Source organism: Halichoeres trimaculatus, unplaced genomic scaffold, assembly GCF_033239565.1.
Source record: "Halichoeres trimaculatus isolate MK-OKI-2021-1 unplaced genomic scaffold, fHalTri1.1 fHalTri1_scaffold_17, whole genome shotgun sequence".
NCBI classification, from domain to species: domain Eukaryota; kingdom Metazoa; phylum Chordata; class Actinopteri; order Labriformes; family Labridae; genus Halichoeres; species Halichoeres trimaculatus.
This window is the reverse complement of record NW_027437195.1, coordinates 21,437,185-21,458,815: the sequence shown is the minus strand read 5'-3', so window position 1 is coordinate 21,458,815 and position 21,631 is coordinate 21,437,185. Positions and strand designations below refer to the sequence as shown.

Sequence of the window (21,631 nt, the reverse complement as noted above, 5' to 3'; positions counted from 1 at the left end):
CCAGATTATTCCCCGCATCTCAAAAGGGGGTTTCTCTCGGACTGGCAACCTCAAAAGGCGTACCCCATCTTTTAATTTAAGTTAAATTGACATTCCTGACACAAGATCTCGCTGTGATGGATCGACTGTCCTACTTCTTACACTGTCATCATCATTATCATTATGAAGTGTCTAAGTTGAACCAAACCTGCCCTTCTTTTCACATACTTCTGTTGACACAACATACCTTAGTGTTTTTCCTCTCTCTATGATTCAACAAAGGCACAAGCAAGGAACTAATATCGACAGGATTTTCTTTTAATTATTGTTATATTACACAATGTAATCAGTCACACGATATTTCCTTCATCACGTGATCAGACTAAATCCGTCCTCAGGCTCCTTGTACATCATGTGATGATCAGCTATGGTTACAAAATACTAGCATATATTAGCACAGCAGTGATTAGCCAGTAAATTTTAGAGGAAATGCTGCTTGCTTCTGTTTTATATCATTGTGCACTAAAAGGCTCTTCAATTTGGGTCAAAACAGGGCATCTAAAGACATCACAATGGACATTTTAATAAAATATTCTGTAACATATGGATGGAAAACAATGAATGAATAAAGGGGCTAAGAAAAGTGTTATTAGTTGCACCCTAGTTTGATATAACATGATACTGCGCTGCTGGGCCTCAGACAGGAAACTCTGTGCTAGACTGGAAGGTGTCATAAAAAGGTGTGATCTCTCAATAGTCTGTTTCTCTGAAAGAGAAAAACACAAAAAGAGAGTCCCTTGTAATCCCAGAGTAGTTCTACTCTTTCTTTAGTTCTTGTTGTTCAACACACTCAAGTGCAGGTCTCTTCAAAGGCATGGATGACACTGTCATATGCAGGAGGGGGAGTCTGTGAGGGCAGAAATCCTTTAAGTCCATTGCTGCCCAACCAGAACGAGTGCCTCTTGTTTGGCACCAGGGACGCTGAATCTGATGAGGTTGAGGCCACTGTGTCCTCAGACATGTTGGCCTGGGTGTCATCTCCCATCCCCTCCAGACTCGCCCTGCTCCTCTTAGGTTGTGGGCGAAAGGTGGAGGTCTCTATGCCAGGTTTAATCCCCAGAGGGCCCACTGGCTCCAGAGACGGCTGCCTGTAGATGCTCAAGAAAGTGCTCCTGTAAAGGCCTATTTGGCCGCCTGAGGGGTTTTGTGACCTCGAAGACTTCTTTTTGGAGCGTCTGGTGATCCTGGCTGTGGCCTGCCGCCTGGACGCCCAGGTCAGTAGGACGTAGACCAGGGCACCCAGCAGGAGGCCCACAAGCACAGATAGACAGAAGGCGAGAATCATATCGCCTGGAAGAGAAGTGATGAACAAATCAGTGCAGAGTGACAAGAAAGGGGAAGCAGCAGGATAAAAAAAAATGTGCCTGGAAATGTTTAGCACTTCCAGATACACTGTGTTGTCCTTTAAATGAGGAAGATTTCTTTGCCAGACAGCTGTTTGAGCAACACTTCAAGTTAGGAATAATCCTATTAGCACTGACAAGGAGCTGTTGCATCAGTTTTTTAAAGAGCATATCTTCCTGAGCTGTACGTGCCAGAAGTGTTTCAGGAAATTTTGTTTTTTGTATTGATTTTTATGGCTGGGTAGTGCTATACTAGGCACAATGTTATATAAAACTTACATCATACTTGTGTGGGGGTTCACTGTCTATGAACCAGCCGTTCTGCCGGTGTGATGCATGCAAAGGTTGACTTTCTGCTTCTTACAGGTTGTGGTAATTCTTTAAACGGATATTGACTTTGAAAGTTTTCTGTCTTTACATGAAAACTTTTGGAAAGTGAGTGAATCATAGTCTTTGTTTACCACATTCAAGCTGGAAGTAAGACAAGATGTACAAGTAACATTTGACTTAAATAAACTTGAACACAAGAACTGCATGATATAAAAAAGGTTATGGTGCAAAGACTGAGGTAAATAGTCCACATGCTGGAATTAGATGATTAAAAAGAAGCTTTTAGTGGAAAGTTGCAGAGTTATAGAGTTTTAACTCTAAAGATATCAATAATGAACATCCTGAGTGGGCTGGGTGGTAAATGGTAATATTGTAGTTTAATACATTTAAGTCTCAACTGAGTGGTTTTCTTCTAAGCTACTCGTTAGCTACATAAATGTAGAAACATTCGTCTGAGAATAATGAGTTTTTTGAAAGCCATTTTTTAAGAGAACAGTCAACGCAAACATTCCTTCTTTTTGGAATATATCATGGATAATAGTTCAAAATCCTTTATAAGAACTCCAACACATGCACACTCACCTAGATTGAATGTCTTTAGTATCTCCAAAATGGGATGCGTTTCATTTTGTGCCATAATTCCACCATAAACTCTTGATAATCCACGCTCTTTGAACACTCAAATGAACACTGAGCTTTTTCCAAGACAGGTTTTGCTTTTTCCCCTCCACAGTGTTCTGAATAGCGGAAACTTTGCTGTCATGCTTCCTTCCCTCTCTGGCTTTAAAATTAGCAAGTGCATTGCTTATCTGTGTGGGACATAACACGGGGAAACAGGGTTGTTTCCTTTTGCATCACTTCCTCAGGATCAATACTTTTTAACAATGGCTTTATTGGCTTCAGCTGAGTAGAGTTTCTCGTGTTCTTTTGCAGTTACACCACATATACTTGCACTGACTTAAGAGAAAATCAGAGCAAAGACAATGTTTCCATGAGTCTTGACAGGTTTCTGGATAAGCTAAACTATGAAAACTTAACCATTCGCTGGAGAGCCTGCAGGCTGTCAAGCTCCTAGTCTCTGTGGGGATTTCCTTCCATTGTTGGAGTGTTCCCACTTCACCTCAGCACTCAGAGTCTTAAGGCTGACGTGACCACAAACCAGCTTTCTACAGCTCAGCTGATACACCATACTGGTGCAGATAATCCCTTTATTACCTGATCTCATCATACATTTTCATACAGATTTATCAAAACATAGCCTTTACTACAAAGGAACAAGCTGTTTTTTATTTTAGCTGAATGGTTGACATTTTTATCCCAATGATGTCCACCAGATGGCGCTGAAGTACTTAAAATGAACACCCACCTTGCACACTGTAACATTGAATACTTCACACCTGCTCTAAAATGATTCACACAGCAGAATTGAAGCTCCTCAGGCACAAGAAAATTAATTTTGGATATCAGTTTGTGACTGTAGCCGTGACTGTTTACAACAAGAGTAGTAAAACTTTATTTATATACCATGCTGACTTGAGCTTATTCATCCCATTGTTTTTCAAAATTCATTACATAATCTTGACTATGAAAACAGAGCAACCAGCTGGCTGGTAGTGGCCTTGAACAGGAACAGAGAACAAAATCCCTGCAGTCACCTGCCAACGCCAGGTCTGTAGTAAGATGATGCTTCTATGACTCACACTGGAGTCCTGCTATCCTTTTAATATAAAATAAACCTTGCTTAGGCTGCTTTTTTGTTGACTAAGCTGGACAGCAGTTTGCACCACTTTGTGTTAACTTTTTTATTTGAGGCCATGATGGTAAAAAGTAAATAAAGTAGTTAAGTCAATAATTGAGCACAGTTTGAGACAAAAATAATTTTCCAGCTCTCTCAGGTTTCTTGATTGCCATGCAGTTTTTTAAATCAAATTGTACAAATAAGAAACTCCTGACCTTTTAAAAACCATCTCACAATCAAAAGTACATTAGGGGGTCATGTGACCTTTTTATTAATAACCTAACTGGATTGTAGTCCAGATGGTATGCAGCCCTTTCTCTCCCTCATATAAAGGGCTCTTCCTAATTAATTTAAGAGTGACAAGAGTGAGAAACAGAGGAAGTGTGCTGCTTTAGGGGATTTTCCACCACGTGATAACCAAAATCTCGATAAATAAAGCATTATTAAATGTGTTTTAATTTAGTAAACGTGATCATATAAGGCTTTGATTTCTTTTGAGTGACAGTCTCTTTCAGTTCACTTCTATTTTATGACATAACGTGACAGAGAGTAGCCTAATAGTAGTACAGGGGTCAGTATGGGGTCACTCCAGGGTGCCATAAACAAACCCAGACAGCACACCCGGAATTCCTCCCTATTCGACCGAATAATGAACCCCTTTGTCCCCAAAATGAGGAATGAGACCACACACTTGCTGCCCCTTCTTTCTCTAATTTTCAAGCAGATTTTCGCTGTACTTTTACAGCTTTTTGCGGTTACCACAAACTTCACTTTACGCCACCATGTTTCATTTACGCCGTTACCATTGGCAACAAGGAAACACGCACACCGAGTTGGAGACACTTCCTCTGTTAAGTTGTCATGCTCTGCAGTCCTGAACGTGGTAAGATAAAAAGCCAGAAGTAACTTGTGATTTTAATGAGTTTTAAAAAAAATTGCAGTTGTTAGTTATTAGTTGTTGGGCTCCTGGTTACGTCAGCGCTAACTTTCATTGACAGGCTTTCAAGCTTGATGAGTTTGTTGAGTTTGAGCAACTTCCACGGGATGAGCTGTCGCTTTAGGTTGCATCTCTCCATTCAGATAACTAACCTAACCCTATCTCTAACAGATATTTACCTTCTTAGCTTTGTCTGGGGAGGTACAGTAGTTAAATTCGCGATGGTATAGTAGGCTGTGCCCATAACTAGCATGTATGAAATTAACGGTTGAGTACAGACACCTGTTTCGACTATTTTTTTAAACACGAAACATGACTTCCCCTTTGTAAGGAACCCCACTTCCGCCAGTAAAAAAATGTCATAATAATGAGATAGCAAGTTATAATTCCGAGATACAAATCGTAATTATGACATTTTAAGTCATCTTATAAATATGACTTAGTATCTTGTGATTTCTAAATATCTTGGTCCCCAGACTTGGTTATTTTTTTAATGGCACTGAAAACTTCTTTAAAGCAAAATTTACTTTAGAGTATTGTACAAGGAAAATAGAATTATGCAGAATTAAGTAAAATGTAGTAGTTGCATGATAGATCACAAACCTTTAATCAAGTACAACATATGATAACAGAAAGAAAATATGAATGGAGTACAGAAATATTTAAACACACTTTTGAATTATGATCTACATTCAGTGATATGCCAAATTCATGACTTTATTGAGACTTCTTTTTATGTTTCCAGTTTTCAATTCTGGTTTTAATGGAACAAAATAATGTTTCATATAGGACTTTAAACCTCTAACATGTTGGTAGAACAGTGAGCATCCAGTGTAGTACACACTTCCTGTCAATAGGTGTGGCCTCAGCTGAAACCTTGACACTCTCATCTTTTGCAGACAATGAATGGAAGACCTGCTTCTATTGGACGGTAAACCTGCTGGCCCCTGCATGAAACCTGAGATTCAATTGGACCTGGTCCTGCAGTGAAATTAGAAAGAGAAGAAGAGAAACGGAGAGGGAGGGGCAGAGGGGATGTCCCACTCAGGACAGTTGTGAAGGATCCTCTGCTCTCAGCATCAGTGACCCACCTTGTCATACTGTTGCGACGGGACGACATGGCCTCTCCAAGGCACTTAGGTCGAACGTCCACGGACATTGCAAATGTGATGCAAAAACTGCAGGGTAAGTGTCACTTTTTTTACTCAGCTGGTTTACGGGACAAAACATTCCCTCCTCCTGCGCTGCTGCACTGAAATATTGTGCTGATTCAATGCCTGGGCTGTGTGCCCATACAAAGTTTGCTAGCTTCTGCAAAGCAGGATGCTGCTCACACACACACACACACATGCATACACACACTCCCACTGACAGACTTACCCGGTGGAGACAGTTGAAGCATTTAGTTGAAAAACATCTTTAAAATTAAACTATAACCATCATTACAAGTATGATAAAAACTGAGGTACTGCAAGTTAATGGTCTGCCTCTGTTTTAATAGTAAAGAAGGAAATAGTCGCAGAATGCAGAGGAGTCACATGGTCAAAGATGTCTATAAGAAAACCATTTGTCTGTTCCTGGCAACTTGAAGCATCATAAAAATAATGTTTTTGAATTTTTTTCCAAATTCAACTTAATTTGCACATGATGCCTTTGATTTCTTTCCAATGTTACATACTCTTGTTTGAGGTAATGAGAAAACGAGTGCTCCTTCTTGTCTTTCTTGTGACCAAATAAAGAAAAAAATAGACTTTAATGTTGTCAGCCTTGATAGGCTTAGAATTAAGTTATTCAGAGGAATGTGATTTGCTTTATTTTGTAAATTCATGTCAGCTTGAAATAGTTTATCTTCCCATCTGTCTCATAAATGTATCAAGATGACTTGTTGTCAGGACAGAGGACTTAATCGACATGACATTTCTAACTTTTCTTCCAGGAACAGGCTGATCTATGATTGATAACTTCTGAGAAATGCAACTTTTATTCAAGTCTTGTGTAAAGAGTTAGCTCCTTGATTTGACTGTCTCTTTGTAAAGCCAGCCAATGATCGTCTGCAGCATCTCGTCTTGTCTGAGTCTTGACATGAGATACTGGCTTCACACCAACTGTGGCTTCATGAACGCACAGACAAAGCTCAGAACGAGACTAAAACCTGACACCCCTTCTGCCCTTGGTAAGAGAATAGATCGATAGCAGGAGTCTCTCTTTGTCGGTATCCCCCTTTTGTTACAAGGGCGTTAGGCTACTACCATCACTACACAAGGCTTCTGGCATCTGCTCCGTCTCATTTTAGATGTATTTCTAGATATACAGAGTTTCACTTTTGGCTTGTTACCATAGTGATTGTTACGAAACATTCGTCTGTGGTTGTGCCAGTGTTGCCCAGTTTGTGCTCTGGAGACACTTGTTTCCTGTGCATTGCAAAGCTATTTCCATCTCATTATCAATACACAACGGGGCATGAAACGCGTCATGATTTCAAACACCTGCCATTTGGGTGTGATGTTTCGACATCCTGACGTGGATCAGACTTTACGTGAAATAAGGCACTGAAGTGTCCCCTGAATATACAGTTGGGTGTCTATCTTTTAGATTCTGTTCAGATTAAGTGATTGAAGCAAACAAAGAACCAATAAAGAAAAAGACCATTGTCCCAAGTTTAAAGTAAGTTAAGATTTTGAGCTTGTTTTAAAGTCTCCATAAGGATCTAAGTCTGTATAAGTCGTCAATGTATCTTTTGCAACCACTATTTTATAATTCAAGCTAGAAATGCAGACAAGAAAATCGAAAACACAATAAAAAAAAAAAAATACACCTATATACTTTAATGTTTCAACACTTTTTATTTTCAGAAAATTAGAAAGATGCTTAAAAGGAAGTCAGAGAAACATTTCCACCCCCATAATCCCAATGTAGTCCTCTTCTTCATAGTGAAACAAAACAAATAGAAGAAAAAAAAATATTGTTCAATATTGTCGTTGATTAGCTTTCATTTTCTCTGCATTTTGGTCCAATCTTTTCCAGAAGACATTCCTTTAACTTGTTTTGATTTTCACATTTTCAGCATTTTACATTTTTTGTTAGCTTCCTTTAACTTCTTTTGCAGTTGGGTAAATATTTCTTTCATTTAGTGCTTTGTAGTATTTTAAGTGCTCTTCTTATTCTCCCTGCCTTCTCCTTGTTATACACAACTGTAGAGGACTTGAAAAACATAGTACATTTCATTACAGCGTCCTCTAATCTGTGGCCAAAACATGATCAAACATATTTTGTTAGGATAAATAAGACAAAGATCAGAAAAGAAGTTATATTTGAAGGCTCCTTTGGGACCCACCTGTATTAATGTGTGCATGAGTTTCCACAGACTGTGCAAAAATGGCCTGATGTGAGAAACCAAGTGCCAGCCACTGTCGCTCGTTTCATGTCAGGAAGTGAAATCTGGTGTCATGTCACATCTGGAAGACATTACTGTGCCAGTCGTTATTGGTGCTCTGTAGAAGCTGGTTTAGCTTCCTGTCTTAAAGACATCCTGCAGAGAGACTTCAGACTCGCTTTTACATGACCAGCAGACCCTGAAGGGGGATGAATTATGGACACATGCAATGTTGTGAAAACACACTTTTCAACTCTCTAGTTTTGACCGTGGAGAGTTTGCAGAAGCAGTGTCCTGGAGACTTGATCATGAAAACACTAGCTTGTAGTTGCTGTTATCATATCAAAGTAGTATTTGTCTTTCTGGTTCCAGTGCTGTAAAACTGACGCGTGTAGCAACACCCCGCAGCCTTAGATGCCCTCAGGGTACATTTGATGTGTGTTAGCTGCCTGGTGGTGTCTGCAAGACAAGCTTGTTCCTCTCATTATGCCAGGGCTCTTGTGGTTTTCTTGTGGGTTTCCTTTGAGCTAAAGCTGTGTGTCAAACCGGAAGTGATAAAATATGGCTGTGCAGGGTTTGTTGTGACTTCTGATTCTCTGCAATCAGGACTTATGTCACAGACTGACAGATACATGACTGTTAATGTAGAAAGTATTTTTTCTTAATGTAATTTAATTCAATTCAATTTATTTTATTTTATTTTATTTTATTTTATTTTATTTTATCTTATTAAGGACCAACAAATTTCTTTTGGATTGCTCCATTACAACCCCTATTTTAGCAATTTTCAACCATTGCCTCAAAAGTTTTGTTCTAGCTTCTAATGACAAAAAGTTACACAAAGCTTGTACGAGTTTATTTTCACACAGCTTTGTCGTCACAAAATGAGCCCAAAGTTGTGCCTTGCAGAAGACTTCTTTGGCTAGCAATTACTTTCTTATCACTGAATGTAGCGCTGTCAGCATGTATTAGCTAAACATTATGATGTCACTTACAGCTTCTGATTTCTGAACCTTCATACAAAGTCTTTTTATGTTTATTTATCAATTAAAAGATTAACCAGCTCTAAGTTTTAATAATAGTTAGGAACACAACTCCAGCTCAGACTGGTCTTTGTTTCCAAACCTCTTTATACAGTGTCACATCCCAAGGCTCAATTATTGTGTTACAAACACTGTATTTTTTGGCTATTTAACTATACTTCTGTAATACTGTCATTTTTTACCTAAATTAGTGGTTTTTGGAGATTCTGGATTTTCTTTTGGCCAACTTTGAGATTATGTTAGATTAGATTAGGTTTTGCCTGTGTTTAGTGTATTTTGCCTATTATCATATTATTTTTTATTATACAGATCAGTGTAAAGTCTCTACCTTTTCCTCCTTTGTCACTCTGCAAAGCCCACCAAACCACTAAATAACAATGACGCACTAAAGCTGTTGTTATGCAAATTGTCTGTTCTACTCAGCTAGTCAGAGGACAGAAAACTGTCAGCTGATTATTATACATTGCCAAAAAAATGTTTAAAAGAAGCCACTGGTGTGTGCTGCACAGCTGCAGTCCCCTCATCACCACAGAGAAGAGAAGAAAAGACAAGAGGGGGCTGCGAAGATGTCATGTAGAAACCAAGTTGTGGTGATCGGCTCGTTAAATTCAAGCTTATCATGATTGGTTGTTTATTTTGGAGCACTTTTTTTTCTTCTTTAATGAATACAACGGGAGCAGTTTTTTTTTTTTTTTAATAAATACAACGGGATGGATGCTTACTTTTCTTTTTAAATTAGCATATCAGCATTCATTTTAATCAACTGTAATCGCAACTTTATAATTTCTAAAAATCATTGGTCTTTAAGGAGCACCCTTCAGTCCGCAGATATTTTTAGTAATATTATATCATGACTTAAGAAACTATGATAATATAATAATATATAATTATAATATGTTATATTTATTAATAATTTTAGTAATTATTATTAAAATTTTATTTATTATTGAATTATTATAATTTAATTTAGTATAATATATTATATAGTATTATATTGTAATCAAATTTAATATAATATATTTAATATGATTTAATAATATAATTATTAAAAATAATTTGAATAATAATTATTAATTTATTATTATTTCTTTAATTATTATTATTATTATTATAATACTTGTTTACCCTACTTATATTACTTACTAGAGCGCAAAGTTCAGGCTTTTAAAAGATCCCAGCCAACCACTGAGGTCCAGCCATCCATTGTTAGAAAGCTATTTTCAAACAAGAGGTTAGTGTAGTTACATCACCAGTTAGAGAAAGAGAAGCATGCATGTAGTCAGCTGTAAGAGATGCTTCTACTCTACAGTGTCAGCAACAGCTGCCAGGGACAGACACTGATACGATCTCATGAGGAGAAAGAGTCTTATTTCCACTTTACACTAAGCCAAGCTATTTAAAGCTGATTTGAGATCTTGAGCTGTCAAAATGCTGCTTTTATGTTTCTTATGTCTTTGTTTTCAATCAGTAGATTTAAGTTTTGTTTTGAAGGGCAGGGAACCACTCTGAAGGTGATAAATTATCACTGTCAAAGAGATCTGAATGGACCGCTCCAGAATCACGCCTGATTGGCTGTCAGAGCTTAAGTAGAGCTGCTTTTGACTAAGAGGAACAACAACATAGTGAGTGGGCTTTTACAGTGCTCCCATGTGACCCACACAGGCCTGTGAAGCCAAGTACCTCGAGTGCAATATTGCCAAAGGTATCATCTGTCCTACGATCACCTTAAGTACTCCATTACTAACGTGAATGGCAGAGGCTTTAGTGGTTTGATGCTCTGTGTGCTGTGGCGTGGTGTTTGTTGCTGGGCTTTCCACCTTTAATTGCCACTCAGCTAGCAGTGCTACATCAGGCTTAATTAAGTCAGTTGACTGGGACGTAATGAGTCAGTGATGGGGAGCTGTTTTACATAAGGGCTTCATGCTTGTCAGAGCTTGATTATATGCAGGCCTGACCTACATATGTTCATCTTCCTCCACAAAGTAAACAGCACATACTGTACATGTTCACTTCAGGACTCTGGACAGTTCCATTACAACTGACTGGGTTTGAGACTGAGCAGCTGGAACATTAGGGAAACTTAAAGCGCTTATTAACAAGCTTTATGTTGTTCTTCCAAGACACTGTGATGAGTTTATAACTGGGTTTGATATAGTGTTCCTCCTGTACTGATCCCACTTTAGAGCCTCTAAAGTAAAAAGTCGATTCTCAGCACTTACCTGGAAGTTGCTATGTTTAGAACTCATCTATTTGTTTCTCTGTCATCATTAATTTTTCGTTTTACATAATGTTTTGTACTCATGGCTGCCATATTAGCATAGATGCAGATCTGTTTATTCATTTTATCATGAAGAAGAAACTTTGAAACCAGAGTTTTTCAAGGTAATCGAGAAAAATGTCCATGAATATGGTTTAAAGTTGGGAGTAGCAATGCTTATGTTATGTTTACTCTTTTCAGTCATTTACTGAGATGGCAGAGTATCAACAGCTTTGTTTTTCATGCATTTGCTTCCAAAACAAAGGCTTACTTTAGCAAGAGCCACATCTTTTGCAACAGTGGGTGATGGTGCTCATGGGAAATGCCGTCATCAATCAATCAATAAACTTTTATTTACATAGCACCTTTCATGCAGATAAATGCAGTTCAAAGTGCTTTACAGTGATTAAAATAAAAAATAAATCATAAAATAAACAAGACATATAAAAAAGGATCATGGCAAAAACATACTCAAAATAAAGATTTTACAGTAGGGGCTAATGCTCACCTTTAAGTAAAAAATAAACTGGAATAATAAATGAAATAAGATTGTAAGCTGTTCAAATAAATAAAATGAAATAAAGTAATAAAAATGGTTGAAATAAAAGTTAAAGACAAATAAAAATACCAAGTTACTGAGATAATGAAAGAAATTAAACAATAAAAAATAAATTAAATAAAGAACATTAAAAGTATGAAATAAACCCCATAAAAAAGCCAAACTAAATAGAAAGGTCTCTAGCTTATTTTTAAAATTGCTAATGTTTGTAACTTGTCTTAGATCCTTCAGCAGGCTGTTTCATAGTTTTGGAGCATCATGGCTGAAGCAGCTTCTCCCAAAGTTTTAGTTCTCCTCTGTGGAACAGCTGGAAGAGGGGAGCTTGAAGATCTGAGAGGTTTTCCTGATTCATAAACTAAAATCTGTCTGCATTTTGAAGTAATTGCAGCTAATATTGTAGCTGTATTCTTAGGAAGACTAGAAAGGAGAGCATTACATGTGTAGCCTGCTGGTTACAAAAGCATGCATTAGTCCCTCTGTGTTGCTCAGAGAGAACGGAGTAACATGGAGCACCTTTGGTCAGGATTTATTTTGGTATACTCTGTGGGAAAAACCAGCCAACCACCAAAATCCGGCGTACTCCTTACTTATCAAACCTTCAAACAATATACAGCTTCAGTTATTATATTTGATGAAAACAAAAACAAGGAACCTCCTCTGCAGAAAGGGAGTTTTCCTGCGTTGACAATGCACTGGGTGTTTTTTTTTCTTTTGCTGACCTTTTACCCTCCACTTGTGCCATGAGGCATCAGCACTATTTCTAGGGCAGACTGTTCCTGCAAAATATTATGCACAAACCGGAAAACAGTGAACAACTCTTAGCTAGGGTAATGTGTTTAATCTTAACTTGTCCTCACTGAAATGTCACCAACCCCGACCTTTTGCTTTTGTTTTGGATTTAGCCACTCATAAAAAGAACGTGAGCACCAGTCGTAGTATCTTCCAAAGCTCTTTTGTTCTGTGTGCAGGCAGCTGTCAACATGTTTTTAATGCTGCTACTTCTAACCTTTAGCTGTTTTGATGTAAGAAGAAGGGAAAAAAAATCCATTTTCACCCAAGTAGCTTTTCTGGGCCAGCTCCACCAGCGGTCTGTGGAGCAGTAATAATAGAAACACAAGCTCAGGCCTATTTATAGTCTATCAGAGAAGCTTTTAGTTTGCTGGTGGTCTTAGAAGAATAAAGGGAATTTTCTGCAGGAGATGATAGACTGTAAAGTACGGGACCATTCTTGTTCACTATCCTGTTTTCAGAGGTGTGTATGGAAAAAGAAATAGTCAAGGCTGGAGTGGGTCTTCTAAGACCTACAGGACAAAAGGAGGTGTGCTTTTTTCATGATTCTGTATGTGCAGTGGGAATCCCGGAGTGGGTGTGTCTGCCTTTGTCGTCACAGTGAGAGGGGAGCAGGTGGTAGATGTCTTTCACCAGCCTTGGCATTAATTATTCAGATTTGTTGCACCATGGTGAGTTTGGTGCAACGGTCTTTTAATCTTGTGTTTGCCTCTTTAATCAATGAGTCCATGGGGATTCAAAACTGATTAAACAGCCAGATTGTTAAAGAATATTTCTCACATTTTGAAACTGAAATGTATATTTTTGTTTCAGAAATTGTTTCCCTTTTGGAAATGTGTCAGTCTTGTTTGAGATTAGTCAAATCTGAGAGGCACACACAACCCCCTGCCCCTGCCCACCACATATGAATCTGGATAATGCAGGCAGCCTGAGCTGTGACATCACCGCCTCCTGCGTGCTGATTGGTGGAGCCGTGCCTCTCACTGATCCCTCTCCAGCCTCAGACGGTACGATGATACAGCGAGGCAGTGCAGCGGGGGCTGTGCACATCCAAACAGGCATGGCTCCTCTGGATAATGAAAAAAGCACAGGAAGATGGAAGGATGGGATTGTAAATGACCCTGTCTGCTAGGGGTTTCTCCTCTGCCATCTGTGTGTGTGTGCGTGTGTGCGTGTGTGCATGCGTGCGTGCCTGTGTGTGTGAGAGTGTGTCAGGGAGGAGGGGACGTTTTCATCCCAGCCTCCAGCAGCTCTTTTGCTTCCACCGGGGGAAAACCAGGCAGCCAGATCTGTTTTGCTTCCTGCTGGAGAGACAGGGGGGTGAAAGGACAACTGTGTGATTCTGATGCTTGTTTTTCCACTCTGGATCTTATCTTCACGCATACATTTATGCACCCTGGAACTCATGAAAGGCAAAAGGAAAGAGCCGGAGAGTGGGTTGTAGGATGGCTCACATTAAGGATGTATCTGTCAGAAAGACTTCTTTAAATCTGGTGACTGGATTTTTTCAGTATCTCCGTGGTAAGTAGGGCAGCAGCAGCCTTCATCTCTCATCTGTGTGCACATATGTAGCTAATCTGGGATATAAATAGAAAAAAAAACATATGTTTGTAGGTGAATCCCTGCTACATGAACTAGTTACAGTACACACAGCGCACACACAGCTGTATGTGTGCTGCATCTGTGTGTGTGTGTGCTATGCTTCAGTGGGCATCCCCTGTGCACCAGTGATGAAGCATTTGCCTGTAGGTTAGCATCACGTCTTTGCTTTCTGTATAGTGTTCGCACTGCTTCCTCAAACACGTGACCACTGTCTATATCTCAAAGGGTGGGTGTTTAAAAATGGCCACTCTGTGTGTGTGTGTGTGCAGTGTGCAGCACTATTCTGCCGGCATGCGTGACAGGGTGTTAGAAATCAGTCCACGACGCAACAACGGCACCACTATGGCAAAGAAATCAATTGTTTTGTTATACATGTTGCATAATGCATGAAGCAGCGTGTCTGAATATATTAAACTGACCACAAAAGAGGCCGGGGCTCACCCAAACAATCACACATGTTAATACTGAGCCCAGCGATGGATTGCAGCATGTGTAGGCAGAAAGTCTCTATCCACTTGTTCTCTAATCTCCTCATATGACCTCTTTCTGAAAGCCCTCTTCAGGAGAATCTATAATGCTAGCCCGAGCAGGCTTGTGTTACTCCTATTGCAACATCTAATCTTAAGAGAAGTCATACTTTGTGACATGCTTGTTGCAGGGCTGCTGTGATGCTGCTCAGTGCCACAGAAGCAGTGCGGAAAAATGTGGTACTAGGTCGGATAAAGTGAGGCTCTTGAATCGAGAAGTCGCTTCAAAGCTAAGAGATTAATATTTGATGTGTTTCATGTTGGTGTGGTTGCTATAAATCCAAACATATCTGCAATAGGGATCAATTAGCCGGCCCTGTCTTGGGATACCGAGTCTGTGTACCCAAAGCGTCAGGTCCCACTGCATTCCAGTATATTTGTTTGATTTTCCTGTGAATATTGTGAGGATGTCTTTACATTTTTGCACCCTGTAGTGCCATACTTTGCATAAAACCTTTGCTACACATTGATACAACCCTTTTATCCCAAACTTTAACCAGAAAAGCACACTCACACAACACTTTAGTCCTACTTTAATGTTATACTCCCTTTCAGCAGACTTTCAGCTACAATTTGGTGTTAGTTGCAGGTTTGTACGATAATTTGTTTCCTGACAGTGTTGAAAATTATGATGACCCAGTACATATTTCATATTCTGGATCTTAGTATCCAGAATATTGCCAGGATCTGGAACATACTTTTACATCTGTCAGAAATTATTGTGACCTTGTCTTGTATTGTTTTGCAAAGCAATCCAACCATTTATGGTGGAGTTATATACACATATGGTGAAAACGGCTCTATATCACAATGATAAAGAATCCTTAAAAAAATTCCTAATCCAGATCACCTTCAAAATGTTATCACTTCTTCCTTATCCCATTTCAAATATTTTATCAAGATTCGTTTGTTAGTTTTTGAGTTATGGTGTTCACAGAATAACAGTCAAACTCTCCCAAAAAAGCAACCTCATTGGCTGAGATAATTAAAATGTAAGACATATTTTTCTGGAGACAGATATGTCATGGCTGTATCCCTCAAAAATAAAAATGTAAAAAATGTGATGGCAGGTACTCAGCGTATAAAGCAATGTGAACAACTGTAGTCTGGATCATAAGGTTTTTGTTGTTATGCTTTATACTTGATTTATGCAAACACATTAGAGGAAGGTAACAGCACTTTGGGTTGTGATGAAAACACATTATGAAAGTCAACTCCTCCAGGTTTTATATGCCAAAAGAACAATCAATCTTTCTTATCTGATTTCAAATCGACTGCTAACTGAAACTTAATATGCCAACCAGGTGCTATGCTCGACTCTATAGGGTTAAAGGAACTGTGAGGACTTTATAAGTGATTTTGAAATTATCTCACTTTTACATATTCTCCTGTTCATAATCCATAATTTAAAGGGGCTGTGAGGAGTTTGAAAGTGATCTTGAAAAAGTCTCCCTTCTAGATTTATGCCTGATCGTAATCTACACTTTAACATGAGATTATCATAGCGAATATTGCTGGTTACAGGTTAATGCTACTTATTAGCTTCCAGTTCAAGTCAAGCCGGACCGGTTTGATTTACGGCACGTCTCGGTCTCTATGAGAACGCCACGCCAGCTGATGAGTTCTAGTTGCAAGAAGAGATCAAACACAGAGGTCTGTGTTTTTCTCTGTGAAGAATTATTTCTGTGACTGATTTTGTAGTGATGGTGAACACAGGAGCCTAACTGTCAGACAGAAAAAGGACAGAAGAGTAGAAGAAAGTTAAAGGGGAGAGTGATACAGCCCGAGCTAAAGGCTAATTAGCCTAACGTTACACATTAGGGACATGTCTTGGTGCACCGGGTTGCCAGCTGTGCTGAATACAAACAGCTACTTAACTACTTACAAACTGACAGTGTTTAATTGTTGTCATGTTAGCCCACAGATTCACCTGAGCACCAGGCTGACAATGTTGCTAACATTAAGCTGGCTGCTACAACGTTTGCTGGTTTCAAACTGTAGTGTAACTGCACTGATCAATACCTTACCTCAGCGCGTTGTATCCAGAAAAAAGTTGTCTCTTAAAAGGAAAATTTGTTTTGATCCAATCTCCATTTAATTCCAAAACAAACACATGCCTCGATAAAATTTGTTTATGACAGTGTGCGGAGACTCCAGGCCAGAAGGTGGTGTGGGAGTGCAATCAAAACAGATCCTCGTCATAGTAAATTTAAAATGAGATTACCAGTGCCAAAATTAGGTGGTTCTAAATGACATTTCTCAGTATCTGTGGTTGGGTTGAACACAAACAGAAAAGTCTCTGTGATGACACTATGTTAGCAGGCAAAGTTTAGAAGTGAGAAGCATGACCTGTCCTTTTTTCTTAAAGAGAAGGATTTCTTGGATTTATTTTGTAGTAATGAAGAAAACTGGAGCTGAACTGTCAGAAAGAAAAATAGACGAGAATAAGACAGGAGAGTGATAGAACACAGGTTAAAGGCTAAAACACGGGCTAAGCTGTTTGTGCTAATGTTCATTCCAACCCACAGTCAGCAGTTATTCTGCAGTGGTCTGTTCAAACTTGAGAGTCTATCAGTAAAATGAAAAGCGAGGTTACTTTAGCTCTGCTTGGTGAGGTTGGAGGTGGTAGATGAGCACAGGTAGGAGGACATAACCAGGATTCACAAACATTATAAGTTACAGATGCGTCTCAGATCACCGGGCTGTAGGTAACACCAAACAGATAGTGTGCTCACCTCTGGAAACTAAACTACTCTAAATACTGAGTTTACAAAGTTTACTTGTCATGTTCTAAGTAATGGTGCCACGTAAAAATAACTAAAAACAAATGTCTTGCATTTAAAAAAGTAGTGTTAAATAGAAGATCTACTCGCCAAAACAAATACATACCACGGCAAGAGTCATGTCCTCATGACAGTAGGTGATAGTTCTCATGGGAAATGGAGTCTTTTATGTGTTATATAAGCTTAAAATCTTGTGGCCTCCAACATGTTTTCATTTATTTTTGTGTGCTTTTGATTTTCAGATGAGCAAGAGGCAGTGCAGAAGAGAACTTTCACAAAATGGATCAACTCTCATTTAGCCAAGGTGAGTTTGAATCTCCACTTCTCACACGTTACATGTGTATATCACTCGACAGCAGCTGAAGATTTTACAAGCTCGCATCAACGCTGATTGTCAAAGCAATCACATCACAAGTGGGCTAGAAGCTGTGAGACACGTCGGCTGTTTTATTATTGCGGGGCATGATTATGCAGCTTCATCATGGTTAGTGGTACTTCAGGGTACTGACCCATCATCCCAACATGCAGAGGGAAGTAACTAGATGATGAGCCATGCCATGCAACAGTAATGTCCCCTGATAACACTACACAGCATAATTGAATTTATCCAGTTAAGTGAAAGTAATGGCACCATTTACCTTGTTCAATCATATTCATTTGAAGAGGGTTTGTATATGATAACAGTTTGCTGGATGTAATGATGGAGAAGGAACACACCCTCTGCAGTTTACCAACGACTTGTCGCCTGTTTTCCTGAGAGGAGAAGCTCTGGAAAGGTCATGCTGCTTTCCCTGACAGAGAGCACAGACATGACAGAGAAAAGAGGCGTCTTTACAGTGCACAGCGTTTGGATATAGAGAAGCTCCTGTTATGTGTTTCTATGGAGGGATGGTGGAGCTTTTCAGAAACTAGTGTGTGCTGTGGGTTTGAGGTGCTCGAGTGTACTCTGTGTGTGAGTATGTGGGCACTGGACGCGTGTGTGGGTGTTTTGTTTTTTTGTGTGAGAGTGTGCATTTGTGGACAGCTCTGCCAGGGACGACGATGAGGTGTGCAGATGGAGCGCGAGAGGGTGAGGACAAATCCCTGCAGGCAGTTGTCTACTTCTAACGCTCGTGCATGTAAATAAGAAGGAGCTGAGCACACAGCATTAACACATGCTCACACGCTGCAGTACGACCCACTGTGACCCTTAATTAACAAACTATATTTACCAGGGCTGAAGTGATGTCGCTTTAATTATTGATTAACATAAACATCAGAGATTCAATTACTTAAATAGTTTTTGAGCTGTGATACATTAGAAAATAGCCAATAGTCTAAAGTGGACTGTGTTTAAAAAGTGCTATCTGCTCAAAGTGATTGTACATTACATTTAACATTAACCCATTCACACCACATTCACACTTTGTGGGCACAGCCGATGAAGGAGCAGTTTGGGGTTAAGTGTCTTGCCCAAGGATACTCTTGTAAGCAGACACTTGGATCTGGTAATTAACCTCCAACCCTCTAAATGAGGAACAACACTCCACCACTGAGCCACAGCTGAACTTAAGCGATATGAAGACTTCATCCTCCATGAATGATCCTCACTTTTCTACAACCCAAAGATATTTATTCTAAAATAAAAGTTTGGTATAACAGTACATTCATCCATCCATTATCTATAACGCTTATCCTGTTCAGGGTCACAGGTGGCTGGAGCCTATCATAGCCGTCTTAGGGCAAGAGGTGGGGTACACCCTGGACTGGTTTTCAGTCAGTCACAGGGCTGACTATAAGAGTAAGCTATATGAACTCAAAAATGATATCTAGAAAGTGGAATTACAGAAGTTTGATAATGGCTCAAAAAACATGTCAATTATATAATCAAATAAGTTAATAAGGTTTCAGTTTATTGTTATGGCAGTTTGAGTTTGGATGAAGCAAAGAGGAAGGCCTTTAGCCTCTTCACCAACAGCTACAGGGTGTTTGCCTGCCAGTCAAGTCAGAAAAGAAACAAAACAAAAAAAGAACAAAAATTGTATCTCGTGTAATTTTGGAAATACACAGTTGTAAAACTCAGTGCAGTGTGTACAGGATAGAGAAGTTAGCTATTTAGACTCAAACTGTTAAAAATGTTTGTCTTTGCCATAAAAAAATGCAGTTTAGCTTTGCTTTTTAGACCACAGTTTGCTGCTTGGTTTGGCCCAGTAGTTACACTGTCCACTTTTAAAAAGATTCTCAAAACCCTTTTTTATACTTTGTCTTTTAACCTTAGCGAGACTTAGTTTCTTTGCTGTGTCTTATTCCCATTTATTTGCTTTTTATTTTACTTGTTTTTAGTATGTTTTTTAATATGTCTGTTTTTCTTATCTGTTTCTATCATTTTATTCTTATCTACCTGTACAGCACTTTGTTTACAGCTGTGGTTGTTTTTAAAAGTGCTTTATAAATAAAGTTGGTATGGTATGGTAAATCATTTACCCCATGAGCAAAGGCTGTAGCCCTCAAAGCAGGCAGTGTGGGTTTAATTTCAACCTCCAACTTCCCCTCTCTTTTCCATTTTCAAGTCTGCCCACTTTCCTGTTCTCCCGTTAGAATCATTTAAGCCCAAAAATCAAACAAGACATCTGATTGATAATTTCATTGTGATACAAATAAAGATTCTTTGAACAACATTTAAACACTAAATTGAAATCATAAATTATGATGTGGTACAATTTTGATTCATTGAAAACATCTTACTTGTGATGTGACAAAGTATTTTGTCTGTTTGCCTATGAACAACATAACTCAAAAAATAATAAAAAGATCTTGATTAAATGTTCAGGAAATGTTCAAAATGGGATAAGGAAGAAGTGATTAAATTTTGGAGGTGATCCGGATCACCGTGTGGATCCAGGACCTTTTTAAAGGATTCTTTATCATTGTGAGATTGGGCTGTTTTCACCATATGTGTATAGAACTCCACAATAAATGGTCGGATTGCTTTGCAAAACAACACAAGACAAGGTCACAATAATTTCTGACAGATGTAAAAGTATGATCCAGATCCTGGCAAAATTCTGGATACTAAGATCTGGAATATGAAATATGTACTGGGTCATCATAATTTTCAACACTGTCAGGTAAAAAATTATCGTACAAACCTGCAACTAACAGCAAATTGTAGCAGACAGTCTGCTGAAAGGGAGTATAACATTAAAGTAAGACTAAAGTGCTGGTGACAATCAATTAAAACTTGGTATCATTGATTATCCAATCTTTCTTTGTATTGTGCAAAATCATCAAAAATAATGTCTCAGGAGCAGGCCTGGATCGCACTCTTTGTTTGTTACTGAAAGGGACCAAACATTCAGTAATTTGTAGGAAAACCTTCTAATTTTATAATATCAGACACAATCCTGTCAAACTGTTTGAAATTCAACCCCAGCTCCGAGCTCTGATTGTGCTGGCTGGTGACACAGCAGAGTCTGTAACCTGGCAAACAGACTCAGTTCAGAGGGCTCTTTTGTTGAGCCTGATCTGCCCGCATTAGTTCTAAGAGTGGCTTCCAAAACTTGAAAAGAATCTGAGTTATGTGGTGGGCCAGCCCTGAGACACTCTGTGGGTCTATTCTTCATTATTCACACACTCAACTCGAGCTCACTTGCTGTGCATACCAATAAGACTAACATAGAATAAACCACATCATGTTGGAGCTCCTGAACAATCATATTTACTCTGCTGTGTGAGGCAGATTAGCTAATTTAACAGGACAGTTAGTCAAAGAAAAGCCAGTTCAGAAAAGACTTATAAAAAACTGGAATAGCTTTGTGTGTGTGAAGATACAATGAGCACTGGCCTGATTGGAAGCTCCGTTTTATGTCTGAAAGTTTGTGCTATCTCAGTTTAAACTTCCTGTGCTCGTCTGACATCAAACTTTCCCTCCAGCCTTTGTGTCAGTTTCCTCTGATAGTGTAAAGTAAGCACTTTTCCACTGATTTTCACAGTTTTTTCCACAGTTGGGAGGTCTCATGTGACTCTGTTTTTAACTTAGTAAATGAATTTTCCAGGGTGGGAATCACTTCCAAATCGTACCTGTTGCAGTTATGACAACATATTGGGAAGTCATTTTCTGTTTTACTTTAACTTCAAGTATAATAGCCCTAAACTGAGCAGATTTCTTCTCTACAGTAGAAAGAAAGAGTGCACATGTAGAGAATAACAGGTCAGACGCTTGCCTCTTCACACTGCTCTGCCCCAAATAGGCAGCCAACTGCATCCTGTCATGGAATATGTTGAGTTGTGAAATGGCCTGTCTGTGCTGCCAAATCAACAATCCCCACGCTG

The 21,631-nt window shown here is 39.0% G+C and overlaps 2 protein-coding genes across 12 annotated transcripts in view; one reads left to right on the top strand and one right to left on the bottom strand.

Moving 5' to 3' along the window:
• Positions 1-287: 287 nt before the first annotated feature.
• myct1b (myc target 1b) lies at positions 288-2,481 on the bottom strand. Its single transcript, XM_074692532.1, has 2 exons — positions 2,295-2,481; positions 288-1,329 (listed from the first exon to the last, which is right to left on the bottom strand). The coding sequence occupies exons 1-2, from the start codon at positions 2,347-2,349 to the stop codon at positions 830-832; spliced, it is 555 nt and encodes a 184-aa protein (XP_074548633.1). The 5' UTR covers positions 2,350-2,481; the 3' UTR covers positions 288-829.
• Positions 2,482-4,268: 1,787 nt separating this feature from the next.
• syne1b (spectrin repeat containing, nuclear envelope 1b) overlaps positions 4,269-21,631 on the top strand; it is a 97,125-nt gene continuing 79,762 nt past the window's right edge. For 8 of the 11 annotated variants that reach the window (XM_074691673.1, XM_074691664.1, XM_074691666.1 and 5 more), the window contains exons 1-2: positions 13,651-13,929; positions 17,563-17,624. In XM_074691673.1, coding sequence (XP_074547774.1) covers positions 13,854-13,929; positions 17,563-17,624 — 138 coding nt within the window. In that variant the 5' untranslated portion in view covers positions 13,651-13,853. Of the gene's footprint in view, positions 4,334-5,286; positions 5,573-13,649; positions 13,930-17,562; positions 17,625-21,631 lie in introns of those variants that run through there. The other 3 variants (XM_074691672.1, XM_074691671.1, XM_074691663.1) reach the window with 2 other exon arrangements.